General features: G+C 41.1%; 2 protein-coding genes across 2 annotated transcripts; both read right to left on the minus strand.

Annotated features, from left to right (window-relative positions):
* Positions 1-2959: 2959 nt before the first annotated feature.
* Positions 2960-7156, minus strand: LOC311104161 (parvalbumin, thymic CPV3-like). Its single transcript, XM_084145856.1, has 5 exons — positions 7057-7156; positions 6228-6295; positions 5252-5384; positions 3837-3946; positions 2960-3101 (listed from the first exon to the last, which is right to left on the minus strand). The coding sequence occupies exons 2-5, from the start codon at positions 6286-6288 to the stop codon at positions 3076-3078; spliced, it is 330 nt and encodes a 109-aa protein (XP_084001982.1). The 5' UTR covers positions 6289-6295; positions 7057-7156; the 3' UTR covers positions 2960-3075.
* A 5432-nt stretch (positions 7157-12588) lies between these two features.
* LOC311137496 (parvalbumin beta 1) lies at positions 12589-14597 on the minus strand. The gene is made up of 5 exons (XM_084172029.1): positions 14551-14597; positions 13642-13708; positions 13329-13461; positions 13051-13160; positions 12589-12885 (listed from the first exon to the last, which is right to left on the minus strand). Exons 2-5 carry the CDS (start codon positions 13700-13702, stop codon positions 12860-12862), a joined length of 330 nt encoding a protein of 109 aa, XP_084028155.1. The 5' UTR covers positions 13703-13708; positions 14551-14597; the 3' UTR covers positions 12589-12859.
* Between the last annotated feature and the right edge of the window lie 10458 nt (positions 14598-25055).

Below are 25055 nucleotides of genomic sequence, written 5' to 3' on the forward strand. Positions count from 1 at the left end.
ATTTCCTTTCTGTTTATCAGTCACGGCTGCTGACCCCATAGGGGTCATCGCTCGGTTTCGTTGTGTTCCCCGCCCGGCAGCTTGTGTTACCCACTGGCTTCCCCAACCTTGTCCCCCTCCCACTGACCCCCACTTCCCCGAGCACTTACTCTATAGGGTCACAGATTGGAAGGCAAGTCACAGAAGATGACTCTATTGCTGTGTGTCTCTGTCTTTCTCTCTTTCTTTCACATTGCACGCATGTATGCACACACACACACCATTATTTTCTTCTCTGTGTGTGTCTCTCTCTCCTGTGGTCCCGGAGAGCAGATACCGGGGAGATTCCCTCTGATAAGGTGGTGTGATCCTTTGAACTAAAGAGCCTAGCCCACTGTCCTGCTGCTAGTGATGTACTGTATGTTTGGCCTGATTGACATGTATCCGGCTTATATACTGTAGTTGTAGTAGTGACTTCCTGATCAAATCTAGCGTACAACTAGAAATATCTGGCTTGGTCCCATTGCTGCACTCTAATTACAGTACAGTGTAGTGGCATGCCGGTAAATTCATTAGAGATTAAATACTGTTTGGGAGGGCAGCAGCTGGCGAATGAGTAGCCAGGTCTGATGTAGGGTGTGGTGTTATGGTGCTCCTGTGTCCTTAGAAGCCCATCTAAACAGACTGTTGGGAACAGGTCAGGAATGGGATGGGCAGAGAACACAGAGACAGACTGTTGGGAACAGGTCAGGAATGGGATGGGCAGAGAACACAGAGACAGACTGTTGGGAACAGGTCAGGAATGGGATGGGCAGAGAACACAGAGACAGACTGTTGGGAACAGGTCAGGAATGGGATGGGCAGAGAACACAGAGACAGACTGTTGGGAACAGGTCAGGAATGGGATGGGCAGAGAACACGTGTGTGTTTTAACATGGTGTGTTAGTGTTAGTTCCTGATGGTGCATTATTCTTTTACTGTACAAATTATTATTATTTTTATATATTTTTTCATGCCATTCTACAGTGTACCAGAACATTATCAGTTGTTTTAATATTACTGTATTTGAGATAAGAACCAGAAATTAGCCATTATTATCACATGCTTTTGTATATATCAGGCAAATTACAGGACTGAAAAAGCACTAACCATGTCTTCTTGATGTTTTGTGTCTGTGAATTTGTTATATGCACAGTCACAGGGTCTAACAGATACTCCCCATATAAAGCAGGTCCCCAGCAGGTAATGGGGGCATGGTTGAAATGCCAAGGCAAATTGCCAGCAGGAATTAAGTCTGATGAAGCATGGTGCCCACGCCAGTGTCTATTGTAGCCTACATATAGTATAGCACAGTGTGTCTGGCGCTGGGTCTCTAATGGTCTGGTACGCTGGTTGTCTCAATACAAGGGTGTGAACTATATTCTGCCAACGGCTGCTCTCCATAATGGCTAGGTTCTTGCCTCAATGTTTAGGTTTCTGAGCAAAAACATGCCATTTAATGGCGAGGCTCTAATATTTTGGGTGTCTGCTTTACTGTAATACAGGGTGTTGTTTCTTGGTGGTTACTAGTTCTAATCCAATGAGCATCTTAAATGCAGAGATTAAGTTAAATGCATGCAGGTGCACAGAGCAGTGACATGTTCTCACAAGTAATAATTTATCTTTGAGTGTCAACACTGCTTGTAGGTGCAAACCTAATCAAAGAGCGTCTCACGCCTACTGTATCTGTCAAGCAAATGATACACAATAACATACAAATGAACTGTCTCACACCTTGTCAATACAATTGTGGGCCAAATCCTAACAATTCAACACCAATCATGTATTGAGGTCAGGGGGAGATTGACGTGAATCCTGTGCACATATCTCAAGGATTCGGTCCTGTGTGCATTGCCCTCCTATCTTTGGCCCTATTTATCATTCAATTACACTATGTCTGTTTCTCTGGCCAGAGAAGCACCAAGGTTCAGACAGCTTTATTACAAAGGTGTCACACGATCCTGCCATGGTGACACTCAGGTGTCTATCAAGGTCACCTCCTCAGGTTTCCCCCCTAATCACACACACTGTCCCACTTCTCCTCACATCCGATACCACCTTGTCTGTCAATCAACCCACTGCTGATAGTTGCTGAATTAGATAAGGTGAAGAGAAGCCTAAATGAGATGTTTTAGACAGGTAAGGACGCTACTCAGATTGCTTACCGAGAGGAATGATTTGCTGTGTGCAAGATTGAAATCAGTATGTGAATTTACATGTCAAAATGTTCCCACTGAGATTTCACTTGGGAACACCCTTCCTATCAATTCCCCCCAATTCTAGCGCTAGTCTGTTTGTGCTATCATACCAACTCCCTGTCACCTGCTGTGATGCCAAACCGTTTGGCTTGACAATGACATAAATGGAGTAGGCTACAACACAAACAGATCTGGGACCAGGCTACCACAATTCCACCACTGATTATACTGTCATTGGCTATTGTTACACTTTCTCACTGAGACCCAATTCAATCTGATCTTTCAAGAGAGTCATTTAGGCAGGAAATATGTTTTGTATAGATGTAATGAAATGCTTTGAGACTGTGATCTTAAATAAAATAATTAATAATTATTATATTTTATTTAAGTTCACAGTCTCAAAGCAATTAATTACATCTGTACAAAACAAGAGACACTGAGACTGAAACAACACCTGCTGAGACTGTCCTAATATGGACACTGTACTGTACAATACTGTGCACACTATCCAATAGTGTTTTGACATTGTATAGCAACACTGTGTGGCATTATTTCAGGACAATTCATATTTGAGTAAAAAGTCAATAACCAAGGAGGAGATTTTAGAATGTATTTTATTATTTTATTTTCTCAGCAATTTGGTAAGTGATACATTTTGGGGGATAATATAATGACCTGTCTAAACGTATGCAAAAAGCACCAAGAAAAATCGGGTGAGAGTTGTAGATAGTCTGAATCAGAGGCTTGCAAAAAATAATCAATGTTTCTAAATACATGGACAGATGGAAAACTAAAGTTCTAAATCCTAGCGCTGGAGTGGGGCGAGGAGAAAGAGGTATGGAGGGTGTTATCCGGGTATTCAGGATAGGACCATGGCCTGGAACTCTGTGGGGAGAAAGTTAAGACAGGAAGATCAATAATTAGCTATACATGAGATATAAAAGATGTGATTTGGGACATAGTGACATCTCAACCAACTCAATTAATGAATTTGGGACATAGTGACATCTCAACTAACTCAATGAATGAATTTGGGACATAGTGACATCTCAACCAACTCAATTAATGAATTTGGGACATAGTGACATCTCAACTAACTCAATGAATGAATTTGGGATATAGTGACATCTCAACCAACTCAATTAATGAATTTGGGACATAGTGACATCTCAACTAACTCAATGAATGAATTTGTGACATAGTGACTTCTCAACCAACTCAAGGAATCATTGCAATTTGAGAAAAATTTACCAAGATACTACACTGTATACTGTAATTGAGAGTGCAATTGACAGAGGAGGTTCAATGTAGAACTGTAAAAACTATTTATATTACCCATTGGCAATTACCATTCTGTAACCTGCTTACTATCATATTGCAATCGTTGCCAGATTCACAACCAGATTCAGACCTGTACAATCTCAACTGATTTGGTATCGAATGAGATCATTCCTTCAAATTGCCATCGACATAATCAAACAACACTCTCATCCACCTCTTCATCGCCATCCTCATCAACGACGACAACAACAACATCATTGTGATTATCATCATGATAATCGTTATATCTTCTTCATCATCATCATCATCATCATCACCAAACTAGTGTAAGATACACACCATCTGCTCCAATCATGCCGTCGCTGTCGTCATCAGCAGCAGACATGAAGGCCTTGGTCTCTTTTTCAGTCAGGACACGGGCCCCGGGGTTAAACCTCTGGAGGAAGAACCTGAGATGCACACACACACACCATGAGACCCCTAATATACCATGCTTACTTTGACTGGGCTATTCTACACAGTTGCCATGACAATACACCGCTCTGCAGCAGAACCCTTCAGATATTGAGGAGGTAGTATTGTCTGGGTTACAAAGCAAACCAATCGGACATTAATGATGAATGGATGAATGGATATTGTTTTTTCCATATATCTCAGACAAACTATGGCGGTCACCCTTTTAAAAGAGGATTTTAACCTCAAGGATCTGTCCTAAAATAAAAATAAAAAGTTTCATGAAAAAAAAAAGTGTAGGAGTTGTAGAGGACATGCTTACTGAAAGCAGGCCTAATATGCCATCATTACAGTGCAAAAGGCTTATTATTTACATTTACATTTACGTCATTTAGCAGACGCTCTTATCCAGAGCGACTTACAAATTTGTGCATTCACCTTATAGCCAGTGGGATAACCACTTTACCAATTTTTTTTTTTTTTTTTTTTTTCTGTTTTATTTTTCAATTTATTTATTATTTAATTTTATTGTTTTTCTTGTCATTTTTACTTTTGTAAAACGTTTTTTTTTTTTTGTTTTTTTTTTTTTTTGGGGGGGGTGGGGTAAGGGGGGGGTTAGAAGGATTACTTTATCCTATCCCAGGTGTTCCTTAAAGAGGTGGGGTTTCAAATGTCTCCGGAAGGTGGCCTATGACCTATGACCTATGACCCCACAGGAATCATGAATGAACGAAATAATGACAATTTACTGTCTCTTGATGGGGGTGCACTAGTAAAGATGTGCAAGTTTACAAAGCCTATCTTCAAGAAGTAGCCTACTTTCGAGCAAAGTTAGGTTGACGTTTATTGGGATGAGTCTTGTCCTTGAGGCCGAACTGAGCGATTTCCGCTAGATGGGCCAGCTGCAAAGTCAAAATTGCCTAGATTGTAAAAAAAATGCATGAAAACAAATATTTGCTTTTTGGTCTTGATTTAAGGTTAGGGTTAGGCATTAGGGTTAGCAGTGTGGTAGGGTAAAGGTTAGGGTTAGATTTAAAATCAGATTTGATGACTTTGTGGCTGTGCCAGCTAGTGACCACTGCAGAGCTGTCTCCAGAACAAGATTCATGATCAAAAACGCTAACCTGTGCAAAATTACAGGTAGCCTAACACGTTTAGGGCCTACAGAGGATGATATAGGCCTATGCGGCTTCAAGAATAATATATGGGCTATTTTCTTTAGGCCTAAATATTGTAGTAGAAAGAACACAAAGATTGTAGTTTATCACTAACTAAAAGTCCAACAATTGTAGCCGACTCACTTCAGTTCCTCCTCCTCAATGAAGCCACTGGCGTCGTTGTCCAGGATCCCGAAGACTTTCTTCACCTCCGCGGGACTCTTCTTGGTCAGACCACACTGCTGGAAGAACTTCTTACAGTTGAAGGAGTCCGGTGCTGATGGGGTAAGGATGACATGAGAAAAATAACAGGCGTGTTCGGCCTTAGCTCTGGTACAGGTCGTTAACGAGGAAGTGGGGGTAGGAAGTGGAGATAGGCCTAGTGGAAGAATGCAAACTAACGCAGACCCTAACCCTAACCTTAACCCTTTTAGCCACCTAGCCACCTAGCTAGAATTCATAACATATCATAAGTTTTGCAAATTCATAACGTATTGTACATTTTGCAAGTTCGTAACATATTGTAGGTTTTGCAAGTTTGTAACATATAATACGAATTGTAATTCATAACATATCATATGAAATGGTTGATGGACATCCACAAATTAATACATACCATATGAAACGTAACACATCATACTAAATGGAGTGTCTCAGATTTACGTACAGAATAATATGAAATGCTCTGAGACCAGTTTGCGGCTAATTCAAATAACCAACTCATCTGTTTAGTCTAGTTTAGTTCACTCATAGGCACATCACATTTTCATTCATTCAAAAACTCTATCTAAATAAAGACAATTGTTTGCATTATAATTCCTCCTGATACATTTAGGGACAAAAAAGCTGACTGAGACACCTGCCATCTGTTCTGTCCTAATTGCTTTTGGGGGGTTTGGTGTGTGAGTCTACTGTAGCCTAAATGTTGTTTTCTCTAAAATAGGCCTCATTTTAAACCACCTAAGTAGGCCTATACTTCTGTTTTTTGTTTGACATCAACAATGGACTACCTTATTTTATTTTATTTAGTATAGTGAATCTGCCCATAGCCTAGGCTACCACTAATGCGGTGAAGGAATCTAATGAAGAAAGCAATCATGATATTAGTGGAAGATGATACCTTGGCAGTCCTTCATAGCTGCGTCGATGGCATCAGCGGAAAGGACAGATGAGAGCGACATTTTAATCCTGTCGAAGAAACAACAGTGGTGAATTATTAACACAATTAGTCAGGTCGGCTAAACAGCAATGCATGCTTCTTCTTTGAAGACACAAGAGGTTCGTTTGGCTGGTGCAGAATATTATCACTATTTGGATAGCATATCTTAAGTACAGTTTCACAGGCCTATAAAACATAGCCAATAACTGTGACACGCATATAGCCTAAGGTCTATTGATTCAGCTCATGCACATAACAGTTGTGTTGACATAATTTCTCTGTAATTCCCCTGACCCTAATGCTTGATCTGATTCGTTGACAAAAGCTAGGTAGGCCTACTCCAAATACCACTACTGGCAAATTATCTTTAGTCTGCACTGAATACGTTCAGGACACTGTCTCTGTCACCCTGCGCGTACCAAAGCGTCCCAAGGCGCACAGACAATGCACAGATGCATGGGAACTCTCTTCAGTTTCTGAAGTTAAATATCCCAGTCAAATTGACCCAAGGCTGACAAATGGTTATACACCAGATTATCAACTACCATTTAAATAAGTATTTGCTCAAACGGATAGCAAAGAATGAATTAGATACTTCCTAAAAATAAAATATGGCACAACTTTGTCTAATACGCTGCTACAGCATCCTTTGTCTAAACATTAAAGCCAAGTAAACTACTCATTATAAACACAAACGAAGCGAATAAGAAAAAAATTGAACAATTTCTATCACTCAAAGTGGCAGAGAATGACTCCCCTGAGTCCAGTTCAGAGCGCAAAGTCAACTTACCGCGTTGAGGTTCTTGCCCGGTCGTTGATCCAAAAGAGAGGAGTAAGGAAGGCTATGTGGTGACTGGTGTCCGTCAGAGACGATTTATATAGGTCTGATTGCGGTGACAATAGGGATTGCTTGAATTACCTGTCTGAGTATCAAATTTTAACTGCCCGTCCCTGATCAAATTTCTTTCCTAACTAATTCACCTTTACCCTTTATAACGCCCATGGGCAGGACCATAGACTGACTACTGTGGACATCAGTAACGCCCTTGTAAATGGAAAATTAAGTCATCAGTGCATTATTCTATATCCCCTCCTCCCACCCACACCTAACCCAGTCCTCCTCCCCCTCTGCCTCCCTTATCGAATTATAATACAGTACTATGGTACAAAAATGTCTCTTTAGCCCTGTTTATACCTGGTGCTAACATGCGCCCGTTGTCCTGATCTTGTCCACATTCCGATTATGCCCAAATTTGTACACATTAAGATTAAAAGACAGGCAGGCATTGTGTCTGGATATCAATCAAGTATAAACAGATCTGCATGGTCAAATCATTTAAATCAGCATTGTACTGGACTCTAAAATAATTGACAGGTAGCACCATTGACTTATTGCATCAGTAAATAAATCCATATTATTTAGAAAGAATATCTGTCAAATAATTTGCATACAGGGAGGCACCAGCTAATCTGTTCACAATGCGGACACAGTGGAGGGTAAGCTGGGTAAGGGAGAATGGATAAGAGACATATTTTAATACAATGTGTAGATGTGACAAACCTTGATCAGATAGTTATAGGATCATATTGATCAGATCACGAAACTCACATGTTAGCGCAAGGTATAAACAAGGCTAATCTCTGTCTGTCTGTCTCTGTCCCTCTACAAGCAGTCCCAGAGCTGGTATTTGTGTCACACATACAGTATATTGTCCTCAGTGAAAAAGGTCATTCAGTGAGAAAGCAAGCTGCATTCAGGGAGAAGTCAAGCTCCAATAAACCACATTCAATTATAAAGTGTATAACTGGGTATGTGGATATTGGATGTTGAACAATTTGTGGAGGGATAAAGTGCGGCCATTGTGTGGTGTAGTAGCCCACAGCCCCCTGAGAACGAACGCTCTGGTCCAAATCTCCTGCAGATCTGTCAAAAAATGTGCCCTCATTTGGATTTAAACAGCACACATTTTTCAAACCCTGCTACTCTGTTGGACCCACCAGATGGGGTTAGATTATCCTCTGCAAATCTAATACTACTAAACTCCACAGATACACACACAACAGGGGTTGCCTATCACAGAATGTCATCATGACGATATATTTAACCTTCTCTCGCACTACAGACCAGACAGGGTTAAATATTGAGCTATCATTTTGTCCAGTGTGCTGATTAAAGGACACAAGGTCACCCTGTTTTTCAATGTCCCACTTGATTGTGCATGATGATGTAATGTCAGTTAGGGTCCATACACACATGCACACACGCATAAACACACATACACACACATTAGCCTAAGGCGTCTGTGTTGGAATAGAGTTTTGGGAAATGGGGAGAGAGAGAGAGCGAGAGAGAGCGAGAGAGAGAGAGAGCGAGAGAGAGCGAGAGAGAGAGAGAGAGAGAGAGAGAGAGAGAGAGAGAGAGAGAGAGAGAGAGAGAGATTGCATCTTGTCTATTGAGGTCACTCAGGCCATCCCTCAGATATAAATGGCCACACTAGATATGGCCGCAGGGGCGACCCTGGGCGTTAGCAGATCTAACAGAGTGATCCATTTAGAACAATGCTTATCTTTGCAATTCCTCACAGTGTTATTGAAGCAGTGAAATGTAATACTGTATTTGGGCAGTATGTAAAATGTGACCATTGGCAGAATTCCTATACCTTCAGAGGACAACCCTAAAACAATGTCACTGTATGTGGAAGTGAACGGAGAGGTCTGCGGCGAGTTCATTAACCATATCCCTTGGAGTATACCCTGCTTCTGGACTGTGGAGAACAGCTATTATTCATCATTGGACAAGGGGAAAGTTGAAGGTGTGCAATGTGTATGTGTGCTCACTTCTCACAGTAAAGGTGTGCATGTGTTCGTATTGGGGTGACAGTGCACTGCACAGGATGTCATCAATAATACAGATAGCATCTGATTTGTGTCCTTTTAAATAAAAAATCGACATAAATTATATTATTTATCCAATTATTATGAAAAAATGTGTATCTAATTATTGATCAAATTCAAATCCTGTTATGATTCTCATCATTAAAGTTTTGAAACAAAGTCTGACATTTAGCCTTGACAATTCTCTCTGCATGTTTAATAACAAGTGGCACCACTCAACCAGAAATTGACACCCTTTGAGGTAGGGATTTCGCTGAATATCCCCTATAGCCGGGGGCAGACAACAATCATAGACCAGCTTGCAAGCTGTTCAATTCAATGAGAAACCGCGGCGCGCGCGCGTGGGGATTTATAGACTACAGTACTTGGCACCTGCCCAACACAGCTGCAGCAGCGGAAGCAGGCAGCGGTCGAGCGCGTCAGCTGGCGACGGCGCGAGCCCTCCCAGACCGCAGGCGTTATAGTGTGTCGTGCAAAGTAGATGAGTAAAGGCCGCTCAAGGACAGGTCAAGTGAACCTTATTTAAACGTACCCTGCATATGTAGGCTGAATATTCCAAGTAAAATGAACCTTTAGACTGATATTACAGTGTTCTAGCCCCACGGTTATAACATTTGCATTTATTGTACTTTTATGCACAAATTAATTGCATGACTGCTGAAATGATCGAGTGGGCACGTGCGCTTAAAATAACAGTAGGCTAGATCACTAATCCTTTAGGACATATTATGCTTGTATTTTCACTGCTTAATTTTGTTGGTTTACTCTGGTGCATATTTGGTGGGAGAGTTGGTGTGGATAGTGTGTAGGCTATACGCTGCGTTTCCACTAACTCTCCAAACATGTACGCATGAGGAGAAAACATTTCCCTTGGGACCACTTTATGGTAATTTTTATATAAATGTAGTTCAATAATGCAAGGTGTGTAATTAAAATAATTAAAACTACTCCTGCAGCTCGCTCAGTCACAGCCTGACCTTTCAAATCACATTTTGTGACTGGGCGCACGAACGAGCAATAGTGCGACTAGCGTCTCCATGTCCAATGTCCGAAACCTCTTTCTAGGATTTGGGGCTCCAGCGGCAGATGCATGAGTGGAAACTCAATAGGCTCTCCCTGTCCCTGGTCCTATGTGAAAGAGAGACTGAGGAGGACACCGGATCGAGCGGTGCCCCTTACCAACATGCGGTGATGTTGTACGCCATTCTGATACCTCGTCGCCTATACGGTTACTGGGCGGTAATTTATTCATTTACATTTGCTAATTTTCTTTACAAGCGTACATGGGCAGGATAGTCGTAATTTGTACTGGCTCATCCGGTGTCGAACAGAAACGGATTAGAGATGCTCCGTTACCGTTGCCACGGAAGAAACGGGTGTGTTTTGCTTGTTGGGTTAAATCATATTGAAAAATGTGTAGACAGAACATATGCAGTTCTAGATAATAGGCTACCTGCATAAGTTATCTGACTTCAGTGTATTATGATTACATTACATTATGAACATGGTCCTGAAACATCTGATCGCAGGGGGTTCCGATTGCCCCTGTCCCGTGGTGCTAAATCATATTTCAATGTTATTAGCGCTGTTTTCTGTTTGTTTGCATCGACTTTTCCCTCGTGACAGTGTAACTATAGCGCCAAATGCCCTACCAAAAGGCAATGACTAAACCAGACAGCTCTGCCTGACATGGTTATAGTTGCCCAAGTCAATGGCTGTTAGTGTTCCAGTTTTGTGGGCGTATGGTTTCAAAAGCTGCACGAGATGTTGTTTCATGGTTCGTTCTCCGTTTTAATGTGACTCTTCAAACATACATTAGGGGCCATTGTTATATGATAGGCCTACTGATGGTTTGTCGTGACTGATGGTTTCTACGATTGTGGCTAGATGGAGTACAGCTCCATCTAGTTGTAGCGTCGGGGATAACAGTTTTGACAACTAGCATTTTAGCTAAGCCAAACCCTAACCCTTTAATTACGTTAATTATCCTGACCTGCTGCGTTAATTCTGTTAACCTGCTGCGTTAGTTCTAACCTGCTAAGTGAAGTCACTTCTTTCCGTAGTTGGGTTAGGTTTAGCTAAAATGTTACAGTTGTCAATTAACCATCAGTCCCGACAAACCATCAGTATCACTGTACAATTTTTACAATTTACAATTTAGTCATTTAGCAGACGCTCTTATCCAGAGCGACTTACAGTACCTGTTCAGGAGAGTGTAATTAACGTTAACGTTCAGAAAGCAATGTAACCAATCGAGGGAATCGTATCATATATATTCATTATATTTCTATTTGCAACGTTCAGAGCGTTTCACTCCCCTGAATACACCCCAATAAGCACCGCTGTCTATATTTAGGGGAAACGCTGCCTTGGGAAGACTACTCACTGTCTTTGGGTTTGCCACCATCTAGTGGACTCATAACGCTGACGCATAGACTATACTCCCATGTGGGGCTCCTTAGTAATGTCGTTAGGCCCACTGGACACCGGACATCAAACCATAGAGATGCATTTGATGAGATCAGCAGGAACACTTGTTGACAATCAATCAATCAACTGCTGATGTAAAAAGGGCTTTATACATACATTTGATTGACTAAAAACATTATAAAACATATTGAAGCATGTGTTTTGTTCATATATACTGTATGTATGCAGACTCTTAAGGCACTGGTTCCCAACCTTTTTCGTTTAATGTACCACCAACTGAATTTTGCTCTGCCCGGAGTACCCCTGGAGTACCCCCACATGTGCATTTTACCAGTAGGCCTATGGTCTTATGAGTATTCTCAAGTACCCCCTGTGGATAGGCCAAGGACCCCCAGAGGTCCTAGTACCCCTGGTTGGGAACCACTGCTCTAAGGTACTGTATAAAACATAATTGGAATCACTTGAACCCTCAATCCTTGTCTCTACTCTAGGATAGGATGTAAATGATGGATGTATCTATTGTTTAAGTAGAACATTTCTGTTACCTATTTTCATACAAGGGCGGCAAAACTAAGTTGGTGCCATGCTGGTATTTATTTTATTGACTTTTATTGTCCTTCTCTCTCTCTCTCTCTCTCTCTCTCTCTCTCTCTCTCTCTCTCTCTCTCTCTCTCTCTCTCTCTCTCTCTCTCTCTCTCTCTCTCGGTATCTCTCTGTCGCTCTCTCGCTCTCCCTCACACACACACCTCGGTTTGTGTGTGCCTGTGCACCCTCGTGCGTAAAGTGTGCGTTAATTTGTAATTTGTTAATTTGTAATTTTATGATTAAAACATGACAAATAGACTATGTGTCATGAATTATTATGTATAATTTATAGCAAATAAAATGGCAGGCGTTTTCTCAATTACAGTTAATATAAACCGGTTCCTTTTATGGATGTGAAGTTAAACTAATGGCATCTGAACTCAGATAAACACATTTGATTAATTAAATAGGAAATAATACAAAGACCTTTTATTCCAAAATAATATTGATTCTTTTTTATCTATCGTCCTTTCCTGAAAAGTGCATCATAGATTTTACAGTAAGCAAAATTCATATAAGACATGAATACATCCGCGCTACATTCACAATCATAATTTTGGACAGTGTGCCGCACAGGAGGAAACTTCTTGCAAGCAAATGTATAAAAATTATTTATATTCAGATGAAAAGGGGAGGTCTTGGGCAATATTGTTCCTTCAGGTGAGTTCTTGGTCAGTTGCTCTTTATTGCTTAACCAATACAGCGAACTCTGCAAAAGAAAAGAAAAAACATGAACCCTTTCCAGTGTCTTACAACATTAGTTTACTTAGCTTAGGCCTTAAAATAGATTGACACCAGGTCCTAAACATCGTTATTAATATGCAAGTAACATTGATTAACGCATTGTTTAACCCATGTATGCTATGTTTCGTACCATCAATTCCAATCATGCCATCACCATCCGCATCACCAGCCTTGAGGAAAGCCTTTGTCTCGGCCTCGGTAAGTACCCTGGCTTTGGGGCAAAAGTTCTGAAGGAACAGCCTGGAGACACAGACACAAATATTGGTTTAGTTTCATTCGAATGTATGCAGGCCAATGCACTAATGCACACTTACATTTAGAATGCATGCGCACCGATACAGTGACAGTCTCCTGCATTGATTTAATCTATTGTCTGTTATTTGTCCTGTAATGGTGCATGGCTCTTACTTCAGCTCCTCCACCTCAATAAAGCCACTTGCATCCTGGTCAATGATCTTGAAAGCCTTCTTGACGTCGTCGGCGGACTTCGCAGCAAAGCCAATCGTATGGAAGAAGGTCTTGAAGTTGAAGGAGTCGGCGGCTGTAACGCAAATATGAAGGATATATGCCTACTGTATAACCTGCAAGTAAACACATAATGCAACTACAGACTAGAGAGGTAATCGTGTGTTCATATGGCTAATTTGACGTTTATCATACCACATAGTTGGGTTAAAAAGGCTTTTTAGGTGGGGGAAAAAGTAAACAAACTAGAGTCTACCTTTGCACGCTTCCAATGCGGTTTTGATGTCAGCCTCCTTGCACAGATGGGCACAGGCCATTTTGAGCTGAATGTTGAAAAAAGGGAGAAATTGTTACTTGAATTCAACTTTGATTTAGCGTGTCAACGTTCAGTATTGAGCACTGCATTGAATCTACGTCATGTTTTGAGAGGTTATTACCAGGTAAGTACTAAGTTATTATTCTATTGTGCAATACCAGGGCACAAACATAATGCTAAAAAAGATGAACAAATCACCAAACACTCCGACTTTCTACCAGCCAAAATGTCAGCACGACACAACCCATCTTATTACATTTATAATAGATTATCCACTGCATTACGCAGGATGTCAAACAAATATTTAAAATCGACCAGCCACTGTTTACTAGCATTTGGCTGGTGGTCTTTTGATAATAGCGGAGCCCCCTGCGCCATCCATGTTATTATAATGAAATTGGACAGATCAAATCGAATGTGTCAAGCGGCCCTCAAATGTTTCTGTCTCAACCAATGGGTGTAATTTGGGAATTCATATCAAATCCAATTGAAACGTTTTTAGTGGTTCCCAAAAGGAAAGCCCCGATAGGCCATGGTTAAGGCAGCCCACTGCACATGTGGGTATTTGATAAGGATGTTGATGTTGCATTCCAAACGTTCCATCTGAGAAACTGATTTGCAATTGTCGAAATCCATCCCGCTCCGGTGTGCGTCCAAATAAAGCCAAAAAGTACAGAAACAAAATCTCAGTCTTTGGGTGTTTTGAATGACACAACGGCTTGCAGTCCCACGTTTAAGGTAAATTGTAAAGTGCGCATAGGATAAAATGTACAGCAAAAGCCTGGATGTTGTTGCAACCTTTCTGGATCCTGGGTTATTGTACGTCCTTCGCACCGCACGGAAACTCACCTCTGATGTCTTTGGTGAACGGTTGATAGAGAAGACTTCAGGCGACTGCAGCGAGTGATGTTCCCATCGATACTGCTGACCTTATATACTTTCAGTCAACCGAAATTCGAGGCATAACGTAACCGACACCGGTCGGGGGGGGGGGGGGGGGGGGGGGGGGTATAATTGTCCACTGGCAAGAGACCCGATCTATTTTAAGTTTCATAAATGAAGATGCTTAAAAGGTGCGTTTGAAAAAAGTCCATAATATCCCCCAATGCTAAGAATATATTCTGCTGAGTGATAGGGAAGGAGTCGACGGTTGCTAAAAAGATTCCGACCGTTTATATTGAGAGGTTCATGTAGCCTATGGATATCAACGCGGTCATTGACGAGGTTTCTAAGGAGGGTTGTAGTTTTCATGTAATATGCACACATATGCTGGACTTGAGAGGTCTGTTTAAAACGATTTTGTGTTACTCTGAATGTCTTTGTCAGAGTTTCCAGTCATCCATTGCATTAAGGTGAAGTATTGGATGTGCGTAAACCGTGTGTAAATATAATGGTTTTCTAAATGATTTAGAGAAGATATGATGCTTTTATGATTAAATATTTTGATATTATAAGATATGAGGCTACACTAAACGTGTAATATTTTACATGAAAGTAATTTACTTGCAACATGCTTATGGTTGCCTAGATTTTATTATGCAATGTCTCGTGAAAGCAAATTTGATCCTAATAATCTTCCACATCCGTTAGTGTATACCGGACTAATTGTGCATAGCCAAAAAGTGTCTGCGGCTTCTGTAAGTCTATACAGTTAATGTGATCATGGGGATTAGCCTACAGTAAACTGTACTATACTTCATATCTAGCCTATACTGCACGCTCAAGTCCTTTGTATTTGTATATTTTTGTTGCCCTTTATATCGCTCAGAGTACTTGGGAAATAAACGAAATTATGACCCAAAACAAAAGTCGAAGTACTGATAATTGCTTTCACATGGTTTGGCTATTGGGTAGAAAACAATGCACCATTCCACCATAATGTTTAACTGTTCGTTAAGCAATTTTACAGCAAACGTTGTTTTTTTCACTTGTGGTCAAATACATGCTAAAGTTTATAGCGAACATAGTATTTTTTTCCTGCAGGTGGCATCACTGTCCTATCTCTGACGGGGGGTGGGAGGCGGGGGGTATACTATCACAACATATTTTTCTGTTTGGAAAATTAATTGATTGCGGCATGCTTATGTCACAAAAGTGTTGCGTGTTGTATTACGGATATATTGCTTAGTTGGGTAGTTACTATGTTGCACCAATGGGGTCAGTGATACACTGATTGGCGGCAGGTAGCTTAGTGGGTAAGAGCGTTGTGCCAGTAACCGAAAGGTCGCTGGTTCTAATCCCAGCCGACTAGGTGAAAAATCTGTCGATGTGCCCTTAAGCAAGGCACTTAATCCTAAATGCTCCTGTAAGTCGCTCTGGATAAGAGCGTCTGCTAAATGTACATGTTTTGACTGTTAAATTAGAAGATGTGGAATTATCTCAGATAAGATATAAAAGGATCATTGTTAGTTAGCTACTGTAAATTATTTACTGTAAGTAACTTTTAAGTATATGTAAAATAAACAGCCTACAAATACATTGCAAGATGTGCCACAAGTTTTCACAAATGATACAGATAAACAATCTTACATGACTGAAAATACCACAATCTCCTTAAGTATTTATAAAGGAACCCTACACACTCTGGTTACACTGTATTTAACATGTATTTAAAATGTCCTGCTGACTCAACATAATGCCACAAGGCTATTCTAGGCCATTCTGTTGCAGTGTCAGTTTGCTCCAGCACTTTGTCTCGTTGACCAAAGAGGAAGTGCCATCCAGAGAGTGAGAATCCATGAGGGGGCAGCAGGCGGGCAGACCTGCAAGGCTCTATTAGAGTAATGTGAAATATATCCTCTTCAAATCCCTTAGGAAGTATCCCAGTGATGCCCAAGGACTTCCCCACACTACAAGCATGCCAGGACCTGGCCCAAATCCTACAGGACTCCCATCTGGGCATTATTAAAACAGGTGCACGCTCTCTCTCTCTCTCTCTCTCTCTCTCTCTCTCTCTCTCTCTCTCTCTCTCTCTCTCTCTCTCTCTCTCTCTCTCTCTCTCTCTCTCTCTCTCTCTCTCTCTCTCTCTCTCTGTCTCTCTCTCTCTCTCTCTCTCTGTCTCTCTCTCTCTCTCTGTCTCTCTCTCTCTCTCTCTCTCTCTCTGTCTCTCTCTCTCTCTCTCTCTCTCTCTCTCTCTCTCTCTCTCTGTCTCTCTCTCTCTCTCTCTCTCTCTCCTCTCTCTGTCTCTCTGTCTGTCTGTCTCTCTCTCTCTCTCTCTCTCTCTCTCTCTCTCTCTCTCTCTCTCTCTCTCTCTCTCTCTCTCTCTCTCTCTCTCTCTCTCTCTCTCTCTCTCTCTCTCTCTCTCTCTCTCTCTCTCTCTCTCTCCTCATAACCCCTCACACTAGCAATGACCTCATAGATAAACACACAGGATACATTTGAACTCTCCTCAAATGTTCCCCTATAGCCTGAGTCCCAGATCTGTCTTGGTGTGATAGTGACATAGGAGTTCGCAAGACAGCACATGCAGTATACATCTGGAACTCAGGCTTATTTCTCCCCACATTGGTTTCTAAAGCATTGAGAGGCTAAGCTGGAAAGACAACGTTTACACCAAAAAAGTTATTATTACTGGGTTTTCACTATTCCTCGAAAGTGCAGATACGATTGTACAATTTGCACAAGCCATTTTCAGATCATTATAACATATCCAAATAACATTAACAATACACTATAAGGACATTGTGCTCCGTGTTGAGAAATATAGTCTGCAGGCAGTTGATAAATAAGTTAGTGAGTCTTGATAGGAGTTCTGGTTCTGTGAAAAATTGTGGATCTTGGTCAATGGACAATTATGCCTTTATAAGGGCAAGAAACTCTGCGAAAAGTAGTACTGTGCAAAATATGCCCAACCAAGAATATTGACCTTATTGTTCATGTTTGAATAATATGATGTAGTCAACAAATCAAAAAATCAATGTACACGTTCTGCAGTAGTACTGAAATAAAATAAAACCTCTTGCTCTTATACACACAAGGCAGTCAATGTAGCAAATCTCCTCTAGTGTCATTTTTCCTTGTGGTCAGGAAAAACTCTGGGTCCCAGCTATATGTCCAATTTATTTGTTACCAGTACACCGACATATCATCCCTGCAATGTCCCTCAACCATGATGAGCTGGGTTAAGGTTCTCTTACCGTCAACTCCAATCTTGCCATCACCATCCTCGTCCCCGGCTACCAGGAAAACCTTGGTCTCTTTGTCTGTGAGTACTCTGGCGCTGGCAGAGAAGTTCTGCAGGAACAGCCTGAGAGAGAGAGGGGATGAAGGGAGAGATGTTGGATTAGTGTAGCTTTTAAAACTTAGACTAATCAGACCATTATTACTGTTCCAGCTGGCTGATAGCCGTTGTTACTTAGTGTAATGCATTGCACAGAGAATTTTCAACCAACCTTTACTTGGCGATACTTCCTCAATTCCAGACTTGGAAGACAACGCATGTCTTCTAAACTTCCATGTCTAGTTGCAGGTGGTTTGTTTGAATTGAGAAAATGCTCCATTATTAAATAAAATAAATGTTTTGCTCCATAAAGTAGTCCAACAAGACGCCATCTTGTCTATTTCAAATCTTCTCTCAGGTGCCGCATGTCATGAGTGCGACTCAGAAATCAAGCGTTGCGTTGAATGACACTCCCCTGTCTTGATCAATGAGAAGATTTGAAATAGACAAGATGGCGGCGCACACATTGTTGGATTACTTCATGGGAGAATTGTATTTATTTATTTTTATTTAAGAACAGATCCACATTTCTGGGACGTGTACAGAGCCATCCCCCGCCCCCACTTCGGCCAATCAGATCACGTCTCCCTGTTTCTACTCCCTGCATACAAAAACCTACTGAAGAGGGACCCACCAACAGACAGAATAGTGAGACAAAGGATGGATGGAGCAGACTCAATACTCCAGGACTGTTTTGAAAACAGCTGCAGGACCAGACGGCATCCCCGACCACGTCCTCAGAGCATGCGCTGACCAACTGGCAGGCGTCTTCACAGACATCTTCAACATGTCCCTGTCTCAGGCTGTAGTCACCACATGCTTCAAGTCAACCACCATCGTTCCATTGCCCAAGAAAACTTAAGGTGACATGCCTAAATGACTACCATCCTGTTGCACTCACCCCATCATGATGAAGTGTATCGAGAAGTTGGTCATGGCCCACATAAAGGCCAGCATGCCCGGAACACTGGACCCACTCCAATTTGCCTACTGATCCAATAGATCCACGGAAGATGACATTGCTATCCATACGGCCCTATCACACCTGGACAAAAGGAACACCTACAGTATGTGAGAATGCTGTTCATTGACTACAGTTCAGCATTCAACACCATTGTTCCCTCCAAGCTCATCACCAAGCTCAAGGCCCTGGGTCTGGAAACCACCTTCTGCAACTGGATCCTGTAAGGTCTGGTATGGAAACTGCCCCGCTCTCGACTGCAATGCCATCCAGCGGGTGGTGAAGACGGCCCAGTACATCACAGGTACCGTGCTCCCACCCATACAGGACATCTACTCCAAGCGATACCTGAGGAAGGCCCGCAACATCATCAAGGACCCCTCACACTCCAGCCATAGACTATTAACTCCGTTACTGTCTGGCAGACAGTATCAGAGCATCGAGTCTCGATCCACCAGGCTCAGAGACAGTTTCTACCCACAAGCCATCAGACCTCTGAACTCTTGAACTCTGACTTTATACACCTTATCACACATGCACTCACTCACACACACCTACACATAGACCCAAACACACACACACACGCACACGCACACACATACACACACTCCCACTCACACACACGCTCACACACACATCCACACTACAAACACACTCCACGACTGCTGCTACTGGACTCCTATTTATTATACTGAACAATGTCTGCTATTATTGCACATTCTATTGCACACTTCCACGGCACATGTTGTAAATATCTGTCTTAATTCATTGAGTGCCTTGTTGTATTATATTCTGATTTATAAACTGGGTGGTTCGAGCCCTGAATTCTGATTGGCTGAAAGCCGTGGTATATCAGAGTGATTACCACGGGTATGACAAAACAGTCATTTTTACTGCTGTAATTACGTTGGTAGCTAGTTTATAATAGCAATAAGTCACCTCGGGGGTTTGTGGTATATTTCCAATATACCATGGCTAAGGGCTGTATCCAAGCACTCCACATTGCATCGTGCGTAAGAACCGCCCTTAGCCGTGGTATATAGGGCCATATACCACACCCCCTTGGGCCTTATTGCTTAATTAAATTATTACTAAATTACTATTCTGTTTTTACAGCATAGAGTTTTGTAAATATTTCTATGACTGTTTCTTTAGCCATTTACTTTCTTCTATGTTTGCTGCACTGTCAAGAGGTGAACCTGCAAGTAAGCACCCAAACGAGGGCATTGCGTTCATCCACCTCTGGCCTGCTGGCCCCCCTACCTCTGCGGAAGCACAGTTCCCGCTCAGCCCAGTCAAAACTTTTCGCTGCTCTGGCACCCCAATGGTGGAACAAGCTCCCTCACGACGCCAGGACAGCGGAGTCACTCAACACCTTCCGGAGACACTTGAAACCCCACCTATTTAAGGAATACCTGGGATAGGATAAAGTAATGATTCTACCCCACCCCAAAGAAAGAAAAAAAAAAGAAAAAAAACATATTGTAAAGTGGTTATCCCACTGGCTATGTGAATGCACCAATTTGTAAGTCGGATAAGAGCGTCTGCTAAATGACGTAAATGTAAATGTAAGCTTGTAGCAGTTAACCAGGGCATAAGTGATATGTGACTCTGTTTCTTATAGGGGTTCTCTCAGAATGTCAGTAGCCTAACTTTGACTGAGTTTCCAATATGAGCTAATTATTCACAATAATCTTGGCCACAGATTAATTGGATTGTCCTTCCTTCTGTATCTTATTGACTACTATTTCCATATCTGCCTATGCTGGTGATATATTGAAGATATGCACATGTACATATTTTCTGTCTCTATTATGCACTGTAGAATGTAGTATACTATACAACGAGTACTTTGTGAAACACACAAGTGAAACACAATCTGACGTAGTAGGTTTGAAGTGGAGAAAAATTGGACCTGCTGATTTCCGTTGACAAACTGGTGTAGTCTTCTTCACTGAGTAAGCAGCCAGAGCTGCGGTCACATCTGCCACAGCGAGAAGTGCACCGACGGCCACTGTTTCTTTCTGAAAAAAGGAATAGATAGAATATCAAATACAGTGATTTGCAAATTTATGGAGAGATCTTGTATTCGCTGTCAAATTATAATGTTCTTACATTTAAGTGTTAGTACTGTTAACATTATAGGGATCACATTTAGACCATGTTATGTTATTTTCAAGAGTGAATAACCCACGAGGTTACAATAAGGTTAAAATTAAGATGAATAGAAAGACAAGATACTGAATTTTAACGTTTTAAATTAGTTTGTATTATATTTTATTTGCCACTGGGGAGAAGAAACAGATGCCAACTCTGTAAATCGATCCGAACGTGTGCGTTATGCGCACAACTCCAACTTGGCGCAAACCATGCAGTGCTAGTTACCCTCGCTTCACAGTCAATTCGGCCACAGATTTGGTTTGACTAAACACCAATTTCTCAATTTTTTCAGCGTGTAGAAGCACTTATAATGTAAACGTATTATTTTTTTTCATCATCACTTTGCCAAATTAGTGACGTGGGGAAATAATGTGTTTAAGGATACATTACATTGTAGCCCTTTACACTCATACCTATATTGGTTGAACATTTGAAATTTGGAAAGCAGTGGCTGTACAACATGCTATACATGACGTCAAAGCTCTGGCTCTGCGCTTCACAGCACTGTATGCATTTTTATTTTTTTACTGAGAGCTGTTCTGAACTTGAGCACATAATGCGACAAGAAGTTGCCGCCTGGCCCCATCCCTCCTGCTAATTGGGCAAGTTTTGCAAAGGTTTTGTTGTCTGAGTGAGGAAGATGCTGTAATTAAGAAGACTCTATGTCTTTTTGAAAGATGAGACGTTGAGTATTATAATAAATACCGCTTTGATGTCATACAAGCAAGCCAAACACCCATGAGTCCAAATGTGCACTACATTTCCATATCATAAAACCCATGTCATATACAGTGTCAACGTTTATGATTACTATGTTTGATGATGAGATGCCGTCTTACTCTGGGTTGTTCTGAACAGAATCAGCGTGAACTGAATTGCCTTGTGAAAGCCTAACTCTGAAAGACCGTATTTTATAACTTAGTCATGTCGGTAACAGAACAGGCTTTTAAATGATGCCCACCTGACCCAGATTGCGATGTATAATGGACCATTTTTGGATTGCATAAACAACAACAGTAATTGTGTGATGGCAGTGATGCAGGGTTGTGTTCCTAACAAAATAACTATAAGTGTACTTGCTCTAGGAGAGCTCAAACAAGCACCTTATAGTTGAAGACTCTTCTTTGAGTCATAAAAGTGAATTGAAATGACTTAGGAACTGTGCACACTTTGGAGAGGTGTGTGGCCGCTAAGAGACACTAGTTAGTCCTCTCACTCAAACCCATGTCATTTATTTGTCTTATTTTGCACCTACCCCGCATTTTCCAGGAATATTCGTGTCATGTTACTGAATATATCCAGAGTATTTTCAGATTTCGTTATCAACAAATGCGGCGAGATGTACGTTAAATGTAAAATGCACATAAAATCAACGATGTAATGTTTGGATTCAGTCTTGTGTCAGGTGAACCGTTGTGTCCTCACCTTTGGTCTAATCATTGTCCCATAATTTCCAAACTGTTCCCTTTCAATTGCTACCATTGTTATGCATATGTTTTTCATATTTCTTCTGTAAGAAACATTTCAATTTAGCCCAGAAACATTTCAATTTAGCCCTATCCATATCAGCCAATTTCCACGAGTGTAAAGAGTTAAATACACTATTTAAAACAATTATAGGCCTACTGTTTATGTGGTAAATATAGGCTACTGTTTTCATTTTCTGTTTGTAATACGAGTGTATGATAGGATTCAGTAAATGTATATTAATTGCATCTGTAACAGAATCACCCTGTCTTTCACGCTTATCAGAGGCAGCTAGACAATAACCCCCATCTCAGGAAACCCAACTTAAAAAAATAAAAAATAAAAATAAACTCTCCATGCAAGCTGCACGTGTACTTTTCTTTTATCTTCTAATTATCATCATCGTATTGTTTATCAAATAAATACAATGAAATAAAGAGGAGAACAAATCAGTGACTGTATTCTAATTTCTCTTTTCTAATTGTTATCCACATTCACAACTGCTGTCCATCAAAAAAATGATAATTCATGATCAAGTTTGCCTCTGCTGAAAATTGTCCCTAAAATGTTTTACATCCATTTTCACTGAGAGGTCCGGTGCTCCATGTAAGATTTTGGTTCCATATTCACTATTCTGATGTATTCCAATTCAATGCCTCCATCTGAGATCCCTTTGCACACTGAAGTTCCTCTGGAGGCGAGTGAAAAGCTGTGTATAACTCGAATTGGCTGACCCTAACCCCTTTCCTTCTGTTTTATATACCCGTGACCCGGTGACCCACACCATTTATAGGAGTTTGAGTCCCAGTTACTATATCAGCATCGGTTTTGCAAAAAAATTGCAGAAGTAATCGTGTGCTATTTTTAAGGTAACAAATGAGGATGCTCAGGGGCCCTGAGTGTGAGGGCCCAAAGACGTGGCAAGGTCATAAGCGCATTGAAACCAAAGTAGGCTAGGGAGTGACTTCATTTACCAACTATTCAAGCATCTGGGCAGATAAAAGAAAATCAGTTGTTTGGGGATATCAAATCTCAGTCTCAGGCCAACCCTATTGATACAATGTACAAATATTTTAAGCACATAGGTCACTGACCTCATAAAGTTACAAAATATTAGGTTTCTGTTTCCAGGGTAGAATGTCAATATCATTATAGCCTATATATGTAAGATATGTTGCTAAGGGTAGACCCAAAGCTATAAATGGTGGAAAGGAATACTTCAGCTCTTCATGACTTCATGCTTTTTCGTGATTGATCTGATTTATTTATTAATTGACACAAACACTACTAGGCATATTACGCACTAAATCTTTGATATACTGTAATAGCATTCTGACCCTTCTGCGACTCCCCTGCATAGAGGACCCCTAACAATCCAATGCGGGTTAACTGTTCACAGGTTCAGTCAAATTCAGTAAAATTAAGCCTCTTTTCACCCGATCCTTCTTCTTTATAGACAATGAGTTTAAATAACGGCGGCAACCTTTACGTCCGTGTGTGAACTAGGCCTGGCTACATAGGTTGAATGCTATGCTCCTACACCAGCTATATAGCCCACTCCAATATGGGGGCTTGCGCTGCACTGCTTTGTGCAATGTTCGCACAACAGGAGCAGTTTATTAGCTCTAAAACAACTTCACCATGACATTGTGTTTACACCTGGATGGAATGGTAGAAAGAACGCCTTCCTTTCTCAATGCGACACTGCACTAATGGGAATAGCATGTCACCTGTGTGGTGTTGGATATAGAGTGTCGGCCAGTCAGTCGGTTGGGAGACGGAGACGGATAGAGAGGGTATGAATGGAATTCGACGTCAGTGTCCTCTGTCACCTTTTACTGCCTGGGAAAGAAAATCCTTCGATCAATACAACTATTTACGAAACTGGGATGCCATGCAGAGCCATCCCACAGGACACAGACATCAGTTAAACGTCTAGTTTTGATTTATATTTGGTTGAGTTGTCAACTAACGTGTATTGAACGTGAAATCAACAGCAAATGTCACCATGTCATTGGATTTAGGTTAACAGTTGAATGAAAATAAAGACGAAATTCCGTTACCTTGATGACTTTTATCAAATCCAATCAGTTTTCCAACTGATTCAATATCATCACATTGCATTTTATTTTGTTGAAATTATGTGGACACAACGTTGATTCAACCAGTTTTTGCCTAGTGGGATGTGGCTGCAGGGTCAGGGATAGGCCTATAGCGACGCAGAGGCTTACGCTTTTAACCTACGCATAAGTTTCAGGCAAGTTTAGCCTATAGGTCAGGGATCATCAATTATATAGATTCTTCCGCCTGGCCGATTTTTTCTTGAATGGATGGTCAGGGGTCCGGAGCATAATTACAAATAATTTGTAGACTGCAAATTGACCGCAATAAGCACAAACATATATAATATTTGACTAAAACATAATAATTTAAAACCTTGCTTACATTTGTATACAATCACATTTATCTCTCGATTATGTGTGGGAATACTTTGGAACAGATTTCGGCCCGCGGGAAGCCAGTTGGGGAACACTGCTATAGGTTATA

The sequence above is a fragment of the Coregonus lavaretus genome (assembly GCF_964263955.1).
Source record: "Coregonus lavaretus genome assembly, chromosome: 2".
In the NCBI taxonomy this organism is placed as follows: Eukaryota; Metazoa; Chordata; class Actinopteri; order Salmoniformes; family Salmonidae; genus Coregonus; species Coregonus lavaretus.

Coding starts and splice junctions, on each gene's coding strand:
- LOC311104161 (XM_084145856.1), bottom strand. CDS start 6,288: ATGTCGCTCTCATCTGTCCTTTCCGCTGATGCCATCGACGCAGCTATG. Junction 5,385..6,227: donor AGCTATGAAGGACTGCCAAG/GTATCATCTTCC, acceptor TTACCCCATCAG/CACCGGACTCCTTCAACTGT. Junction 3,102..3,836: donor CGGCATGATTGGAGCAGATG/GTGTGTATCTTA, acceptor TTCTCCCCACAG/AGTTCCAGGCCATGGTCCTA.
- LOC311137496 (XM_084172029.1), bottom strand. CDS start 13,702: ATGGCCTGTGCCCATCTGTGCAAGGAGGCTGACATCAAAACCGCATTG. Junction 13,462..13,641: donor CGCATTGGAAGCGTGCAAAG/GTAGACTCTAGT, acceptor TTTGCGTTACAG/CCGCCGACTCCTTCAACTTC. Junction 12,886..13,050: donor TGGCATGATTGGAATTGATG/GTACGAAACATA, acceptor TTTCTTTTGCAG/AGTTCGCTGTATTGGTTAAG.